Source organism: Oncorhynchus clarkii, unplaced genomic scaffold (assembly GCF_045791955.1).
Source record: "Oncorhynchus clarkii lewisi isolate Uvic-CL-2024 unplaced genomic scaffold, UVic_Ocla_1.0 unplaced_contig_2178_pilon_pilon, whole genome shotgun sequence".
Classification (NCBI taxonomy): Eukaryota; Metazoa; Chordata; class Actinopteri; order Salmoniformes; family Salmonidae; genus Oncorhynchus; species Oncorhynchus clarkii.
In genome coordinates, this window is record NW_027258256.1 from 71,476 (window position 1) to 88,781 (window position 17,306).

The window sequence follows — 17,306 nt, forward strand, 5'->3', positions numbered from 1 at the left end:
TTATAGGGCCCTCATACATCTAAACAGAAGGGTTTCCACCAGGCCCTGCTCCCCCATGGTCCTGGTTATATCCTGTTATTATAGGGCTCTGTTGACTTCTAAACAGGAGGGTTTTCACCAGGCCCTGCTCCCCCATGGTCCTGGTTATAACCTGTTATTATAGGGCTCTGATACATCTAAACGGGAGGGTTTTCACCAGGCCCTGCTCCCCCATGGTCCTGGTTATATCCTGTTATTATAGGGCTCTGATACATCTAAACAGGAGGGTTTTCACTAGGCCCTGCTCCCCCATGGTCCTGGTTATATCCTGTTATTATAGGGCTCTGATACATCTAAACAGGAGGGTTTTCACTAGGCCCTGCTCCCCCATGGTCCTGGTTATATCCTGTTATTATAGGGCTCTGATACATCTAAACAGGAAGGTTTTCACTAGGCCCTGCTCCCCCATGGTCCTGGTTATATCCTGTTATTATAGGGCTCTGATACATCTAAACAGGAGGGTTTTCACTAGGCCCTGCTCCCCCATAGTCCTGGTTATATCCTGTTATTAATGGGCTCTGATACATCTAAACAGGAGGGTTTTCACTAGGCCCTGCTCCCCCATGGTCCTGGTTATATCCTGTTATTATAGGGCTCTGATACATCTAAACAGGAAGGTTTTCACTAGGCCCTGCTCCCCCATAGTCCTGGTTATATCCTGTTATTATAGGGCTCTGATACATCTAAACAGGAGGGTTTTCACTAGGCCCTGCTCCCCCATGGTCCTGGTTATATCCTGTTATTATAGGGCTCTGATACATCTAAACAGGAGGGTTTTCACTAGGCCCTGCTCCCCCATGGTCCTGGTTATATCCTGTTATTATAGGGCTCTGATACATCTAAACAGGAAGGTTTTCACTAGGCCCTGCTCCCCCATGGTCCTGGTTATATCCTGTTATTAATGGGCTCTGATACATCTAAACAGGAGGGTTTTCACTAGGCCCTGCTCCCCCATAGTCCTGGTTATATCCTGTTATTATAGGGCTCTGATACATCTAAACAGGAGGGTTTTCACTAGGCCCTGCTCCCCCATGGTCCTGGTTATATCCTGTTATTATAGGGCTCTGATACATCTAAACAGGAAGGTTTTCACTAGGCCCTGCTCCCCCATGGTCCTGGTTATATCCTGTTATTAATGGGCTCTGATACATCTAAACAGGAGGGTTTTCACTAGGCCCTGCTCCCCCATGGTCCTGGTTATATCCTGTTATTATAGGGCTCTGATACATCTAAACAGGAAGGTTTTCACTAGGCCCTGCTCCCCCATGGTCCTGGTTATATCCTGTTATTATAGGGCTCTCATACATCTAAACAGGAAGGTTTTCACTAGGCCCTGCTCCCCCATGGTCCTGGTTATATCCTGTTATTATAGGGCTCTGATACATCTAAACAGGAGGGTTTTCACTAGTCCCTGCTCCCCCATGGTCCTGGTTATATCCTGTTATTATAGGGCTCTCATACATCTAAACAGGAGGGTTTTCACTAGGCCCTGCTCCCCCATGGTCCTGGTTATATCCTGTTATTATAGGGCTCTGATACATCTAAACAGGAAGGTTTTCACTAGGCCCTGCTCCCCCATGGTCCTGGTTATATCCTGTTATTATAGGGCTCTGTTGACATCTAAACAGGAGGGTTTTCACCAGGCCCTGCTCCCCCATGGTCCTGGTTATATCCTGTTATTATAGGGCTCTGTTGACTTCTAAACAGGAGGGTTTTCACCAGGCCCTGCTCCCCCATGGTCCTGGTTATATCCTGTTATTATAGGGCTCTGATACATCTAAACAGGAGGGTTTTCACCAGGCCCTGCTCCCCCATGGTCCTGGTTTAGTAGTACTATATTTAATAACATTTACCTTTTACATTTGGATGTTTGAAATGTTGAGATTTTAAATGACAGTATTAATGTTGAATACGTAACAAAAAGTGTTAATATAAATATTCATATTGTACATGTAGAGATTTGTAATATGCATTTCCTGTTTCTCTCATCACACGGTCTTGGTTCAGTCTCTTTCTAAGTAGGACATTTTCATTTGAAAACTAGTGTAGTGTGACTTCCCATCACCTGTCCAAACACACAACCCAAACAACCTGACATAGCTCACATTCCTTAAGACTTCATTAACTTACTGTTGAAATAATCTTCAATTTCTCCTTCATTAAAAAAAAGACCCACTTCAATAATAAAATTAAAATAAAGTTAGTGTTGTAATATAAACTATATTTATTTTCCTGCTTTCTGTGGTAAAAGGAGCTGTGGCAGAGGAGAGAGCTGACTCTATGTCCTGGTTTGACTTTAATTATTGTTTGTACTCAAGGAAAGATAAGTGCACATGCTGGATTGCAGTAAATTCATCGAGCCGGTGGCCAAATGTTTGTTAAGGCAACAGTAAACTCTTTCCACGTACTGTTGAAAGTGGGTTGTGTTGCTCTGCCAGATCTGATGCCTTACCAGCAGCAGCCAACTCTAGTTTAGAGTCCTGCTGTTAGGAATGTTTAGAGCCCTAGTGATTGGTATGTTTAGAGCCCTAGTGATAGGTATGTTTAGAGCCCTAGTGATTGGTATGTGTAGAGCCCTCGTGATAGGTATGTTTAGAGCCCTAGTGATAGGTATGTTTAGAGCACTAGTGATAGGTATATTTAGAGCCCTAGTGATAGGTATGTTTAGAGTCCTGCTGTTAGGAATGTTTAGAGCCCTAATGAAAGGTATTTTTAGAGCCCTAGTGATAGGTATGTTTAGAGTCCTGCTGTTAGGAATGTTTAGAGCCCTAATGAAAGGTATTTTTAGAGCCCTAGTGATAGGTATGTTTCGAGCCCTAGTGACAGGTATGTTTAGAGCCCTCGTGATAGGTATGTTTAGAGCCCTAGTGATAGGTATGTTTAGAGCCCTGCTGTTAGGAATGTTTAGAGCCCTAGTGATAGGTATGTTTAGAGCCCTAGTGATAGGTATGTTTAGAGCACTAGTGATAGGTATGTTTTACAGCCCTAGTGATAGGTACAGTGCCTTGCGAAAGTATTCAGCCCCCTTGAACTTTGCGACCTTTTGCCACATTTCAGGCTTCAAACATAAATATATAAAACTGTATTTTTTTGTGAAGAATCAACAACAAGTGGGACACAATCATGAAGTGGAACGACATTTATTGGATATTTCAAACTTTTTTAACAAATCAAAAACTGAAAAATTGGCCGTGCAAAATTATTCAGCCCCCTTAAGTTAATACTTTGTAGCGCCACCTTTTGCTGCAATTACAGCTGTAAGCCGCTTGGGGTATGTCTCTATCAGTTTTGCACATCGAGAGACTGAAATTGTTGCCCATTCCTCCTTGCAAAACAGCTCGAGCTCAGTGAGGTTGGATGGAGAGCATTTGTGAACAGCAGTTTTCAGTTCTTTCCACAGATTCTCGATTCGATTCAGGTCTGGACTTTGACTTGGCCATTCTAACACCTGGATATGTTTATTTTTGAACCATTCCATTGTAGATTTTGCTTTATGTTTTGGATCATTGTCTTTTTGGAAGACAAATCTCCGTCCCAGTCTCAGGTCTTTTGCAGACTCCATCAGGTTTTCTTCCAGAATGGTCCTGTATTTGGCTCCATCCATCTTCCCATCAATTTTAACCATCTTCCCTGTCCCTGCTGAAGAAAAGCAGGCTCAAACCATGATGCTGCCACCACCATGTTTGACAGTGGGTATGGTGTGTTCAGGGTGATGAGCTGTGTTGCTTTTACGCCAAATATAACGTTTTGCATTGTTGCCAAAAAGTTCAATTTTGGTTTCATCTGACCAGAGCACCTTCTTCCACATGTTTGGTGTGTCTCCCAGGTGGCTTGTGGCGAACTTTAAACAACACTTTTTATGGATATCTTTAAGAAATGGCTTTGTTCTTGCCACTCTTCCATAAAGGCCAGATTTGTGCAATATACGACTGATTGTTGTCCTATGGACAGAGTCTCCCACCTCAGCTGTAGATCTCTGCAGTTCATCCAGAGTGATCATGGGCCTCTTGGCTGCATCTCTGATCAGTCTTCTCCTTGTATGAGCTGAAAGTTTAGAGGGACGGCCAGGTCTTGGTAGATTTGCAGTGGTCTGATACTCCTTCCATTTCAATATTATCGCTTGCACAGTGCTCCTTGGGATGTTTAAAGCTTGGGAAATCTTTTTGTATCCAAATCTGTCTTTAAACTTCTTCACAACAGTATCTCGGACCTGCCTGGTGTGTTCCTTGTTCTTCATGATGCTCTCTGCGCTTTTAACGGACCTCTGAGACTATCACAGTGCAGGTGCATTTATACGGAGACTTGATTACACACAGGTGGATTGTATTTATCATCATTAGTCATTTAGGTCAACATTGGATCATTCAGAGATCCTCACTGAACTTCTGGAGAGAGTTTGCTGCACTGAAAGTAAAGGGGCTGAATAATTTTGCACACCCAATTTTTCAGTTTTTGATTTGTTAAAAAAGTTTGAAATATCCAATAAATGTCGTTCCACTTCATGATTGTGTCCCACTTGTTGTTGATTCTTCACAAAAAATACAGTTTTATATCTTTATGTTTGAAGCCTGAAATGTGGCAAAAGGTCGCAAAGTTCAAGGGGGCCGAATACTTTCGCAAGGCACTGTATGTTTAGAGTCCTGCTGTTAGGAATGTTTAGAGCCCTAATGAAAGGTATTTTTAGAGCCCTAGTGATAGGTATGTTTCGAGCCCTAGTGACAGGTATGTTTAGAGCCCTCGTGATAGGTATGTTTAGAGCCCTAGTGATAGGAATGTTTAGAGCCCTGCTGTTAGGAATGTTTAGAGCCCTAGTGATAGGTATGTTTAGAGCCCTAGTGATAGGTATGTTTAGAGCACTAGTGATAGGTATGTTTTACAGCCCTGCTGTTAGGAATGTTTAGGGCCCTAGTGATAGGTATGTTTAGAGCCCTAGTGATTGGTATGTTTAGAGCACTAATGACCGGTATGTTTAGAGCCCTAGTGATAGGTATGTTTAGAGCCCTAGTGATTGGTATGTTTAGAGCCCTCGTGATAGGTATGTTTAGAGCCCTAGTGATAGGTATGTTTAGATCCCTGCTGTTGGAATGTTTAGAGCCCTAGTGATAGGTATGTTTAGAGCCCTAGTGATAGGTATGTTTAGAGCACTAGTGATAGGTATATTTAGAGCCCTAGTGATAGGTATGTTTAGAGTCCTTCTGTTAGGAATGTTTAGAGCCTTAATGAAAGGTATTTTTAGAGCCCTAGTGATAGGTATGTTTCAAGCCCTAGTGACAGCTATGTTTAGAGCCCTCGTGATAGGTATGTTTAGAGCCCTAGTGATAGGAATGTTTAGAGCCCTGCTGTTAGGAATGTTTAGAGCCCTAGTGATAGGTATGTTTAGAGCCCTAGTGATAGGTATGTTTAGAGCACTAGTGATAGGTATGTTTTACAGCCCTGCTGTTAGGAATGTTTTTAGCCCTAGTGATAGGTATGTTTAGATCCCTGCTGTTAGGAATGTTTAGAGCCCTAGTGATAGGTATGTTTAGAGCCCTAGTGATAGGTATGTTTAGAGCACTAGTGATAGGTATGTTTTACAGCCCTGCTGTTAGGAATGTTTAGAGCCCTAGTGATAGGTATGTTTAGAGCCCTAGTGATTGGTATGTTTAGAGCCCTAATGACCGGTATGTTTAGAGCCCTAGTGATAGGTATGTTTAGAGCCCTAGTGATTGGTATGTTTAGAGCCCTCGTGATAGGTATGTTTAGAGCCCTAGTGATAGGTATGTTTAGATCCCTGCTGTTAGGAATGTTTAGAGCCCTAGTGATAGGTATGTTTAGAGCCCTAGTGATAGGTATGTTTAGAGCACTAGTGATAGGTATATTTAGAGCCCTAGTGATAGGTATGTTTAGAGTCCTTCTGTTAGGAATGTTTAGAGCCCTAGTGATAGGTATGTTTAGAGTCCTTCTGTTAGGAATGTTTAGAGCCTTAATGAAAGGTATTTTTAGAGCCCTAGTGATAGGTATGTTTCAAGCCCTAGTGACAGCTATGTTTAGAGCCCTCGTGATAGGTATGTTTAGAGCCCTAGTGATAGGAATGTTTAGAGCCCTGCTGTTAGGAATGTTTAGAGCCCTAGTGATAGGTATGTTTAGAGCCCTAGTGATAGGTATGTTTAGAGCACTAGTGATAGGTATGTTTTACAGCCCTGCTGTTAGGAATGTTTTTAGCCCTAGTGATAGGTATGTTTAGATCCCTGCTGTTAGGAATGTTTAGAGCCCTAGTGATAGGTATGTTTAGAGCCCTAGTGATAGGTATGTTTAGAGCACTAGTGATAGGTATGTTTTACAGCCCTGCTGTTAGGAATGTTTAGAGCCCTAGTGATAGGTATGTTTAGAGCCCTAGTGATTGGTATGTTTAGAGCCCTAATGACCGGTATGTTTAGAGCCCTAGTGATAGGTATGTTTAGAGCCCTAGTGATTGGTATGTTTAGAGCCCTCGTGATAGGTATGTTTAGAGCCCTAGTGATAGGTATGTTTAGATCCCTGCTGTTAGGAATGTTTAGAGCCCTAGTGATAGGTATGTTTAGAGCCCTAGTGATAGGTATGTTTAGAGTCCTTCTGTATGTTTAGAGCACTAGTGATAGGTTTAGAGCCCTAGTGATAGGTATGTTTAGAATGTTTAGAGCCCTAGTGATAGGTATGTTTAGAGTCCTTCTGTTAGGAATGTTTAGAGCCCTAATGAAAGGTATTTTTAGAGCCCTAGTGATAGGTATGTTTCAAGCCCTAGTGACAGCTATGTTTAGAGCCCTCGTGATAGGTATGTTTAGAGCCCTAGTGATAGGAATGTTTAGAGCCCTGCTGTTAGGAATGTTTAGAGCCCTAGTGATAGGTATGTTTAGAGCCCTAGTGATAGGTATGTTTAGAGCACTAGTGATAGGTATATTTAGAGCCCTAGTGATAGGTATGTTTAGAGTCCTTCTGTTAGGAATGTTTAGAGCCCTAATGAAAGGTATTTTTAGAGCCCTAGTGATAGGTATGTTTAGAGCACTAGTGATAGGTATATTTAGAGCCCTAGTGATAGGTATGTTTAGAGTCCTTCTGTTAGGAATGTTTAGAGCCCTAGTGATAGGTATGTTTAGAGTCCTTCTGTTAGGAATGTTTAGAGCCCTAATGAAAGGTATTTTTAGAGCCCTAGTGATAGGTATGTTTCAAGCCCTAGTGACAGCTATGTTTAGAGCCCTCGTGATAGGTATGTTTAGAGCCCTAGTGATAGGAATGTTTAGAGCCCTGCTGTTAGGAATGTTTAGAGCCCTAGTGATAGGTATGTTTAGAGCCCTAGTGATAGGTATGTTTAGAGCACTAGTGATAGGTATATTTAGAGCCCTAGTGATAGGTATGTTTAGAGTCCTTCTGTTAGGAATGTTTAGAGCCCTAATGAAAGGTATTTTTAGAGCCCTAGTGATAGGTATGTTTCAAGCCCTAGTGACAGCTATGTTTAGAGCCCTCGTGATAGGTATGTTTAGAGCCCTAGTGATAGCCCTAGTGATAGGAATGTTTAGAGCCCTGCTGTTAGGAATGTTTAGAGCCCTAGTGATAGGTATGTTTAGAGCCCTAGTGATAGGTATGTTTAGAGCACTAGTGATAGGTATGTTTTACAGCCCTGCTGTTAGGAATGTTTAGGGCCCTAGTGATAGGTATGTTTAGAGCCCTATTGATTGGTATGTTTAGTGCACTAATGACCGGTATGTTTAGAGCCCTAGTGATAGGTATGTTTAGAGCCCTAGTGATTGGTATGTTTAGAGCCCTCGTGATAGGTATGTTTAGAGACCTAGTGATAGGTATGTTTAGATCCCTGCTGTTAGGAATGTTTAGAGCCCTAGTGATAGGTATGTTTAGAGCCCTAGTGATAGGTATGTTTAGAGCACTAGTGATAGGTATGTTTTACAGCCCTGCTGTTAGGAATGTTTAGAGCCCTAGTGATAGGTATGTTTAGAGCCCTAGTGATTGGTATGTTTAGAGCCCTAATGACCGGTATGTTTAGAGCCCTAGTGATAGGTATGTTTAGAGCCCTAGTGATTGGTATGTTTAGAGCCCTCGTGATAGGTATGTTTAGAGCCCTAGTGATAGGTATGTTTAGATCCCTGCTGTTAGGAATGTTTAGAGCCCTAGTGATAGGTATGTTTAGAGCCCTAGTGATAGGTATGTTTAGAGCACTAGTGATAGGTATATTTAGAGCCCTAGTGATAGGTATGTTTAGAGTCCTTCTGTTAGGAATGTTTAGAGCCCTAGTGATAGGTATGTTTAGAGTCCTTCTGTTAGGAATGTTTAGAGCCCTAATGAAAGGTATTTTTAGAGCCCTAGTGATAGGTATGTTTCAAGCCCTAGTGACAGCTATGTTTAGAGCCCTCGTGATAGGTATGTTTAGAGCCCTAGTGATAGGAATGTTTAGAGCCCTGCTGTTAGGAATGTTTAGAGCCCTAGTGATAGGTATGTTTAGAGCACTAGTGATAGGTATGTTTTACAGCCCTGCTGTTAGGAATGTTTAGAGCCCTAGTGATTGGTATGTTTAGAGCCCTAATGATAGGTATATTTAGAGCCCTAGTTATAGGGATGTTTAGAGTCCTGCTGTTAGGAATGTTTAGAGCCCTAGTGATAGGTATGTTTAGAGCCCTAATGATAGGTATATTTAGAGCCCTAGTTATAGGGATGTTTAGAGTCCTGCTGTTAGGAATGTTTAGAGCCCTAGTGATAGGTATATTTCGAGCCCTAATGATAGGTATGTTTAGAGCCCTGCTGTTAGGAATGTTTAGAGCCCTAGTGATAGGTATGTTTAGAGCCCTAGTGATAGGTATGTTTAGAGCCCTGATGATAGGAATGTTTAGAGCCCTAGTGATAGGTTTGTTTAGAGCCCTAGTGATAGGTATGTTTAGAGCCCTAGTGATTGGTATGTTTAGAGCCCTAATGATCGGTATGTTTAGAGCCCTAGTGATAGGTATGTTTAGAGCCCTAGTGATAGGTATGTTTAGAGCCCTAATGATCGGTATGTTTACAGCCCTAATGATAGGTATGTTTAGAGCCCTAGTGATAGGTATGTTTAGACCCCTAATGATATGTATATTTAGAGCCCTAGTTATAGGTATGTTTAGAGCCCTAGTGATAGGTATGTTTAGATCCCTGCTGTTAGGAATGTTTAGAGCCCTAGTGATATGTATGTTTAGAGCCCTAGTGATAGGTATGTTTAGAGTCCTGCTGTTAGGAATGTTTAGAGTCCTAGTGATAGGTATGTTTAGAGCCCTAATGATAGGTATGTTTAGAGTCCTGCTGTTAGGAAGGTTTAGAGCCCTAGCGATAGGTATGTTTAGAGCCCTAGTGATAGTTATGTTTAGAGCCCTAGTGACAGTGATGTTTAGAGCCCTGATGTTAGAAAGGTTTAGAGTACTACTGATAGGTATGTTTAGAGTCCCAGTGATAGGTATGTTTAGAATCCTAGTGATAGGTATGTTTAGAGCCCTAATGATAGGTATGTTTAGAGCCCTAATGATAGGTATGTTTAGAGCCCTGCTGTTAGGAATGTTTAGAGCCCTAGTGATAGGTATGTTTAGAGCCCTAGTGATAGGTATGTTTAGAGCCCTGATGATAGGAATGTTTAGAGCCCTAGTGATAGGTTTGTTTAGAGCCCTAGTGATAGGTATGTGTAGAGCCCTAGTGATTGGTATGTTTAGAGTCCTAGTGACAGGTATGTTTAGAGTCCTAGAATAGGTATGTTTAGAGCCCTAGTGATAGGTATGTTTAGAGTCCTAGAATATGTATGTTTAGAGCCCTAGTGATAGGTATGTTTAGAGCCCTAATGATAGGTATATTTAGAGCCCTAGTTATAGGGATGTTTAGAGTCCTGCTGTTAGGAATGTTTAGAGCCCTAGTGATAGGTATATTTCGAGCCCTAATGATAGGTATGTTTAGAGCCCTGCTGTTAGGAATGTTTAGAGCCCTAGTGATAGGTATGTTTAGAGCCCTAGTGATAGGTATGTTTAGAGCCCTGATGATAGGAATGTTTAGAGCCCTTGTGATAGGTTTGTTTAGAGCCCTAGTGATAGGTATGTTTAGAGCCCTAGTGATTGGTATGTTTAAAGCCCTAATGATCGTTATGTTTAGAGCCCTAGTGATAGGTATGTTTAGAGCCCTAGTGATAGGTATGTTTAGAGCCCTAATGATCGGTATGTTTACAGCCCTAGTGATAGGTATGTTTAGAGCCCTAGTGATAGGTATGTTTAGACCCCTAATGATATGTATATTTAGAGCCCTAGTTATAGGTATGTTTAGAGCCCTAGTGATAGGTATGTTTAGATCCCTGCTGTTAGGAATGTTTAGAGCCCTAATGATAGGTATGTTTAGAGCCCTAGTGATAGGTATGTTTAGAGTCCTGCTGTTAGGAATGTTTAGAGTCCTAGTGATAGGTATGTTTAGAGCCCTAATGATAGGTATGTTTAGAGCCCTGCTGTTAGGAAGGTTTAGAGCCCTAGCGATAGGTATGTTTAGAGCCCTAGTGATAGTTATGTTTAGAGCCCTAGTGACAGTGATGTTTACAGCCCTGATGTTAGAAAGGTTTAGAGTACTACTGATAGGTATGTTTAGAGTCCCAGTGATAGGTATGTTTAGAATCCTAGTGATAGGTATGTTTAGAGCCCTAATGATAGGTATGTTTAGAGCCCTAATGATAGGTATGTTTAGAGCCCTGCTGTTAGGAATGTTTAGAGCCCTAGTGATAGGTATGTTTAGAGCCCTAGTGCTAGGTATGTTTAGAGCCCTGATGATAGGAATGTTTAGAGCCCTAGTGATAGGTTTGTTTAGAGCCCTAGTGATAGGTATGTGTAGAGCCCTAGTGATTGGTATGTTTAGAGTCCTAGTGACAGGTATGTTTAGAGTCCTAGAATAGGTATGTTTAGAGCCCTAGTGATAGGTATGTTTAGAGTCCTAGAATATGTATGTTTAGAGCCCTAGTGATAGGTATGTTAAGAGCCCTAATGATAGGTATGTTTAGAGCCCTGATGTTAGGAATGTTTAGAGCCCTAGTGAAAGGTATGTTTAGAGACCTAGTGAAAGGTATGTTTAGAGCCCTAGTGATAGGTATGTTTAGAGTCCTAGTGATAGTTTAGATAGGATAGGGTTTAGAGCCCTAGTGATAGGTATGTTTAGAGCCCTAGTGATAGGTATGTTTAGAGCCCTAGTGATAGGTATGTTTAGAGCCCTAGTAATTTTGCTCTAGGAACTAATATCCTCCTCCTATCTGACCCCTCCCTGTTCCCACTATCTGACCTCAACCTAACTCACATTACCACTCCCTGTTCCCACTATCTGACCCCTCCCCGTTCCCACTGTCTGACCTCAACCTAACTCACATTACCCCTCCCTGTTCCCACTGTCTGACAACTCCCTGTTCCCACTGTCTGACCCCTCCCTGTTCCCACTGTCTGACCCCTCCCTGTTCCCACTGTCTGACCCCTCCCTGTTCCCACTATCTGACCGCTCTCTGTTCCCACTTTCTGACCTCAACCTAACTCACATTACCCCTCACTGTTCCCACTGTCTGACCCCTCCCTGTTCCCACTATCTGACCCCTCCCTGTTCCCACTGTCTGACCCCTCCCAGTTCCCACTATCTGACCCCTCCCTGTTCCCTCTGTCTGACCTCAAGCTAACTCACATGACCCCTCCCTGTTCCCACTGTCTGACCCCTCCCTGTTCCCACTCTCTGACCCCTCCCTGTTCCTACTGTCTGACCCCTCCCTGTTCCCACTGTCTGACCCCTCCCTGTTCCCACTGTCTGACCCCTCCCTGTTCCCACTGTCTGACCTGAACTTAACACACATTACCCCTTCCTGTTCCCACTATCTGACCCCTCCCTGTTCCTCTATCTGACCCCTCCCTGTTCCCACTGTCTGACCCCTCCCTGTTCCCACTATCTGACCCCTCCCTGTTCCCACTATCTGACCCCTCCCTGTTCCCACTGTCTGACCCCTCCCTGTTCCCACTATCTGACCCCTCCCTGTTCCCACTGTCTGACCCCTCCCTGTTCCCACTGTCTGACCCCTCCCTGTTCCCCCTGTCTGACCCCTCCCTGTTCCCACTGTCTGACCCCTCCCTGTTTCCACCTTCTGACCCCTCCCTGTTCCCACTATCTGACCCCTACCTGTTCCCACTGTCTGACCCCTCCCTGTTCCTACTGTCTGACCCCTCTCTGTTCCCACTGTCTGACCCCTCCCTGTTCCTACTGTCTGACCCATCCCTTTTTCCACTGCCTGACCTCAACCTAACTCATATAACCCCTCCTTGTTCCCACTGTCTGACCTCAACAAGGCCTAGTGTGGCAGAAGTTAGAGGAGGTGACAGGGCATAGTGTGGCAGAAGTTAGAGGAGGTGACAGGGCAAATATGGCAGAAGTTAGAGGAGGTGACAAGGCATAGCTTGGCAGAAGTTAGAGGAGGTGACAGGGCATAGCATGGCAGAAGTTACAGGAGGTGACAGGGCATAGCTTGGCAGAAGTTAGAGGAGGTGACAGGGCCTAGTGTGGCAGAAGTTACAGGAGGTGACAGGGCATAGTGTGGCAGAAGTTACAGGAGGTGACAGGGCATAGTGTAACAGAAGTTAGAGGAGGTGACAGGGCCTAGTGTGGCATAAGTTACAGGAGGTGACAGGGCATAGTGTGGCAGAAGTTAGAGGAGGTGACAGGGCAGGTGACAGGGCATAGTGTGGCAGAAGTTAGAGGAGGTGACAGGGCATAGTGTGGCAGAAGTTAGAGGACGTGACAGGGCATAGTGTGGCAGAAGTTAGAGGAGGTGACAGGGCCTAGTGTGGCAGAAGTACAGGAGGTGTCAGGGCATAGTGTGACAGTGCAGAAGTTAGAGGAGGTGACAGGGCATAGTGTGGCAGAAGTTACAGGAGGTAGTGTGGCAGAACTTACAGAAGGTGACAGGGCCTAGTGTGGCAGAAATTAGAGGAGGTGACAGGGCATAGTGTGGCAGAAGTTAGAGGACTTGACAGGGCATAGTGTGGCAGAAGTTAGAGGAGTTGACAGGGCCTAGTGTGGCAGAAGTTAGAGGAGGTGACAGGGCATAGTGTGGCAGAAGTTAGAGGAGGTGACAGGGCATAGTGTGGCAGAAGTTAGAGGAGGTGACAGGGCGTAGTATGGCAGAAGCTCCCCTGAGGTTTGAATAGAAATGGCTCCGTTCAATATTAATTGGGCTTTCTGTGGTCTCCATTTCACAGCCAGCTTCCCCTCTCTCTATTCAACATCCCTTGCCCCTCCCTTCTCCTGCTCTCCTCCCCAGCCTCTCACCTTCCTCTCCTCCTCTCCTACCCAGCTTCTCACCTTCCTCTCCTCCTCTCCTCCCCAGCCTCTCACCTTCCTCTCCTCCTCTCCTCCCCAGCCTCTCACCTTCCTCTCCTCCTCTCCTACCCAGCTTCTCACCGTCCTCTCCTGCTCTCCTCCCCAGCTTCTCACCTTCCTCTCCTCCTCTCCTACCCAGCTTCTCACCGTCCTCTCCTCCCCAACCTCTAACCTTCCTTTCCTCCTCTCTTCCCCAGCCTCTCACCTTCCTCTCCTCCTCTCCTTTTCTCACCTCTTGTCCTCCTCCTCTCCTCCCCAGCTTCTCACTTTCCTCTCCTCTTCTCCAGCCTCTCACCCCCTCTCCTCCCCAGCCTCTCACCTTCCTCTCCTCCCCAGCCTCTCACCTCTTCTCCTCTCCTCCCCAATAGCTCACTTTCCCCTTCTCCTCTCCTCCCCAGCTTCTCACCTTCCTCTCCTCCTCTCCAGCCTCTCACCCTCTTCTCCTCCCCAGCCTCTCACCTTCCTCTCCTCCTCTCCAGCCTCTCACCTTCCTCTCCTCCTCTCCATGCTCTCACCCTCCTCTCCTCCCCAGCCTCTCACCTTCCTCTCCTACCGAGCCTCTCACCTTCCTCTCCTCCTCTCCAGTCTCTCACCTTCCTCTCCTCCTTTCCAGCCTCTCACCCTCCTCTCCTCCCCAGCCTTTCACCTTCCTCTCCTCCTCTCCAGCCTCTCACCTTCCTCTCCTCCTCTCCAGCCTCTCACCCTCCTCTCCAGCCTCTCACCTTCCTCTCCTCCTCTCCAGCCTCTCACCACCCTCTCCTCCTCCCGAGCCTCTCACCTCTTCTCCTCTCCTCCACAGCATCTCACTTTCCCCTTCTCCTCTCCTCCCCAGCCTCTCACCTTCCTCTCCTCCCCAGCCTCTCACCTCTTCTCCTCTCCTCCCCAGCATCTCACTTTCCCCTTCTCCTCTCCTCCCTAGCCTCTCATCTCTCCTCCCCAGGATCTCACTTTCCCCTTCTCCTCTCCTCTCCAGCCTCTCACCTCTTCTCCTCCTCTCCTCCCCAGCTTCTCAACTTCCTCTCCTCCTCTCCAACCTCTCACCCTCCTCTCCTCCCCAGCCTCTCATCCTCCTCTCCTCCCGAGCCTCTCACCTCTTCTCCTCTCCTCCCCAGCATCTCACTTTGCCCTTCTCCTCTCCTCCCCAGCCTCTCACCTCTTCTCCTCTCCTCCCCAGCTTCTCACCTTCCTCTCCTCCTCTCCAGCCTCTCATCCGCCTCTCCTCCCAAGCCTCTCACCTCTTCTCCTCTCCTCCCCAGCATCTCACTTTCCCCTTCTCCTCTCCTCCCCAGCCTCTCACCTTCCTCTCCTCCCCAGCCTCTCACCTCTTCTCCTCTCCTCCCCAGCATCTCACTTTCCCCTTCTCCTCTCCTCCCCAGCCTCTCACCTCTCCTCCTCTCCTCCCCAGCTTTGTCCTCTAGAGTAGTCAGTTTCCCAGCAGGTCACACTGTAGTGTGGGTTTCCATTCCATAGTAAAGCCAGTGTCTAGGATGGTTTAGTTCAACCTCTGACCTGCCGGTAGACTGGGTGGAACAGTATGACTGCTCTTCTCCCAGTGGGCTGTGATGTCAGTTAGGATTGAGTCAATGCTGTTGTTGCTGACCTCTGACCTACCAGGCTCTCTGGGCAGCAGCCTAGTGTCAGCCTTGTTAACTTATGCTGGCTTGCAGATGCCAGCTGCTTTACCAAGGAACAGTTAAAAACTTCTATGAGAGAGGTACTCGCTGTCCGTTATTCTGTCTGTCGTCTCTATGTTAAAGAGAGTAGGTGGTGGAGTGGAGCTCTCTGTGGCCCTGCTGGCCTCCTCTCTGCCCCCTCTCCTCTGTCTTCTCCTCTCATCAGATCTGATGCCAAGCCGGTTGTCCTGCAGCTCCAGATGGAGTGAATATGGAGCTTAGCTGCTTTCCCCGCTAATGCCTGATTAAGTCCCGGACCAGGCCATTGTCTCCATGCTGGCTAAAATGGCTATCAGAGGGACATGGTGCTGGGAGGGAGGGGCCAGGAGGGGCTGGTGGGGGGGGGCTGGGAGGGGCCAGGAAGGGGCTGGTGGGACTGGGAGGGGCCAGGAGGGGGCTGGTGGGACTGGGAGGGGCCAGGAGGGGGCTGGTAAGACTGGGTGGGGGCTGGTAAGACTGGGTGGGGCCAGGAGGGGGCTGGAAGGACTGGGTGGGGCCAGGAGGGGCTGGGTGGAGCCAGGACGGGGCTGGGGGGACTGGGAGGGGGCTGGTGGGGGGGGCTGGAAGGGGCCAGGAAGGGGCTGGTGGGACTGGGAGGGGCCAGGAGGGGTGGGGTGGAGCCAGGATGGGACTGGTGGGACTGGGAGGGGAATGGTGGGGGTAGGTATGGAGGGGGCTGGAAGGACTGGGTGGGGCCAGGAGGGGCTGGGTGGAGCCAGGATGGGGCTGGGTGGAGCCAGGATGGGGCTGGGGGGACTGGGAGGGGCCAGGAGGTGGCTGGTGGGACTGGGAGGGGCCAGGAGGGGGCTGGTAAGACTGGGTGGGGCCAGGAGGGGGCTGGAAGGACTGGGTGGGGCCAGGAGGGGCTGGGTGGAGCCAGGATGGGGCTGGGTGGAGCCAGGATGGGGCTGGGGGGACTGGTGGGGGTGGGTATGGAGGGGGCTGGTGGGGGTGGGTATGGAGGGGGCTGGGGGGGGGGCTGGTGGGGTGGGTATGGAGGGGACTGGTGGGGGTGGGTATGGAGGGGACTGGTGGGGGTGGGTATGGAGGGGGCTATTTGGGGTGGGTATGGAGGGGGCTGGTGGGGGTGGGTATGGAGGGGCTGGTGGGGGTGGGTATGGAGGGGGCTGGGGGGGCTGGTGGGGGTGGGTATGGAGGAGACTGGTGGGGGTGGGTATGGAGGGGACTGGTGGGGGTGGGTATGGAGGGGGCTAGTTGTGGTGGGTATGGAGGGGGCTAGTTCGGGTGGGTATGGAGGGGGCTAGTTGGGGTGGGTATGGAGGGAGCTAGTTGGGGTTTGGTATGGAGGCCTGGGGGGACTGAGAGGGGGCTGGTGGGGGTGGGTATGGAGGGGGCTGGTGGGGGTGGGTATGGAGGGGGCTGGTGGGACTGGGAGGGGCCAGGAGGGGCTGGGGGACTGGGAGGGGGCTGGTGGGGGTGGGTATGGAGGGGGCTAGTTGGGGTGGGTATGGAGGGGACTGGTGGGGGTTGGTATGGAGGGGACTGGTGGGGGTGGGTATGGAGGGGGCTGGTGGGGGTGGGTATGGAGATGACTGGTGGTGGTGGGTATGGAGGGGACTGGTGGGTGTGGGTATGGAGGGGGCTGGGGGGGACTGGTGGAGGTGGGTATGGAGGGGGCTGGGGGGGTGGGTATGGAGGGGACTGGTGGTGGTGGGTATGGAGGGGACTGGTGGGGGTGGGTATGGAGGGGGCTGGGGGGGATTGGTGGAGGTGGGTATGGAGGGGGCTGGGGGGGGTGGGTATGTAGGGGGCTGGTGGGGGTGGGTATGGAGGGGGCTGGTGGGGGTGGGTATGGAGGGGACTGGTAGGGGTGGGTATGGAGGGGGCTAGTTGGGATGAAGGTTGATTCTGTAATGGATACTCATCTTATCCTGGTCCACTAAGAAGATTAGGCTTTGGGGTGTCAGATTATCCCTGATCTCTGAGCCTTTGGTGGGTCCTCCCAGCTTTCTCATGCTCCTAGCTCAGCCTTAACCTGCCTCAACCTGCCTCAACCCTCTGCTCGAATACTCTGCCTCAGCGCCCTGTCAAGCCCATCCCTACCTCAGCCCAACCATGCCTCAGCCCTGCCTGAGCTCTAGAATAAACACCCAGCTTGTATCCCAGCGCCCCATGTTGTGGCATGAATAATGTGTAGCGTTACAAAGTGCTTCTGGATCACAAAGAGACTGGTGTAAATGACCTCCTTCCTAAAGCAACCAGATACCGTCTCCTTTG

At 47.9% G+C, this 17,306-nt stretch overlaps 1 protein-coding gene across 1 annotated transcript; it reads right to left on the bottom strand.

The window, feature by feature from the left end:
* Positions 1 to 15,360: 15,360 nt before the first annotated feature.
* Positions 15,361 to 17,044, bottom strand: LOC139396384 (uncharacterized). The gene is made up of 2 exons (XM_071143416.1): positions 16,951 to 17,044; positions 15,361 to 16,229 (listed from the first exon to the last, which is right to left on the bottom strand). The coding sequence occupies exons 1-2, from the start codon at positions 17,042 to 17,044 to the stop codon at positions 15,361 to 15,363; spliced, it is 963 nt and encodes a 320-aa protein (XP_070999517.1).
* Positions 17,045 to 17,306: the final 262 nt, after the last annotated feature.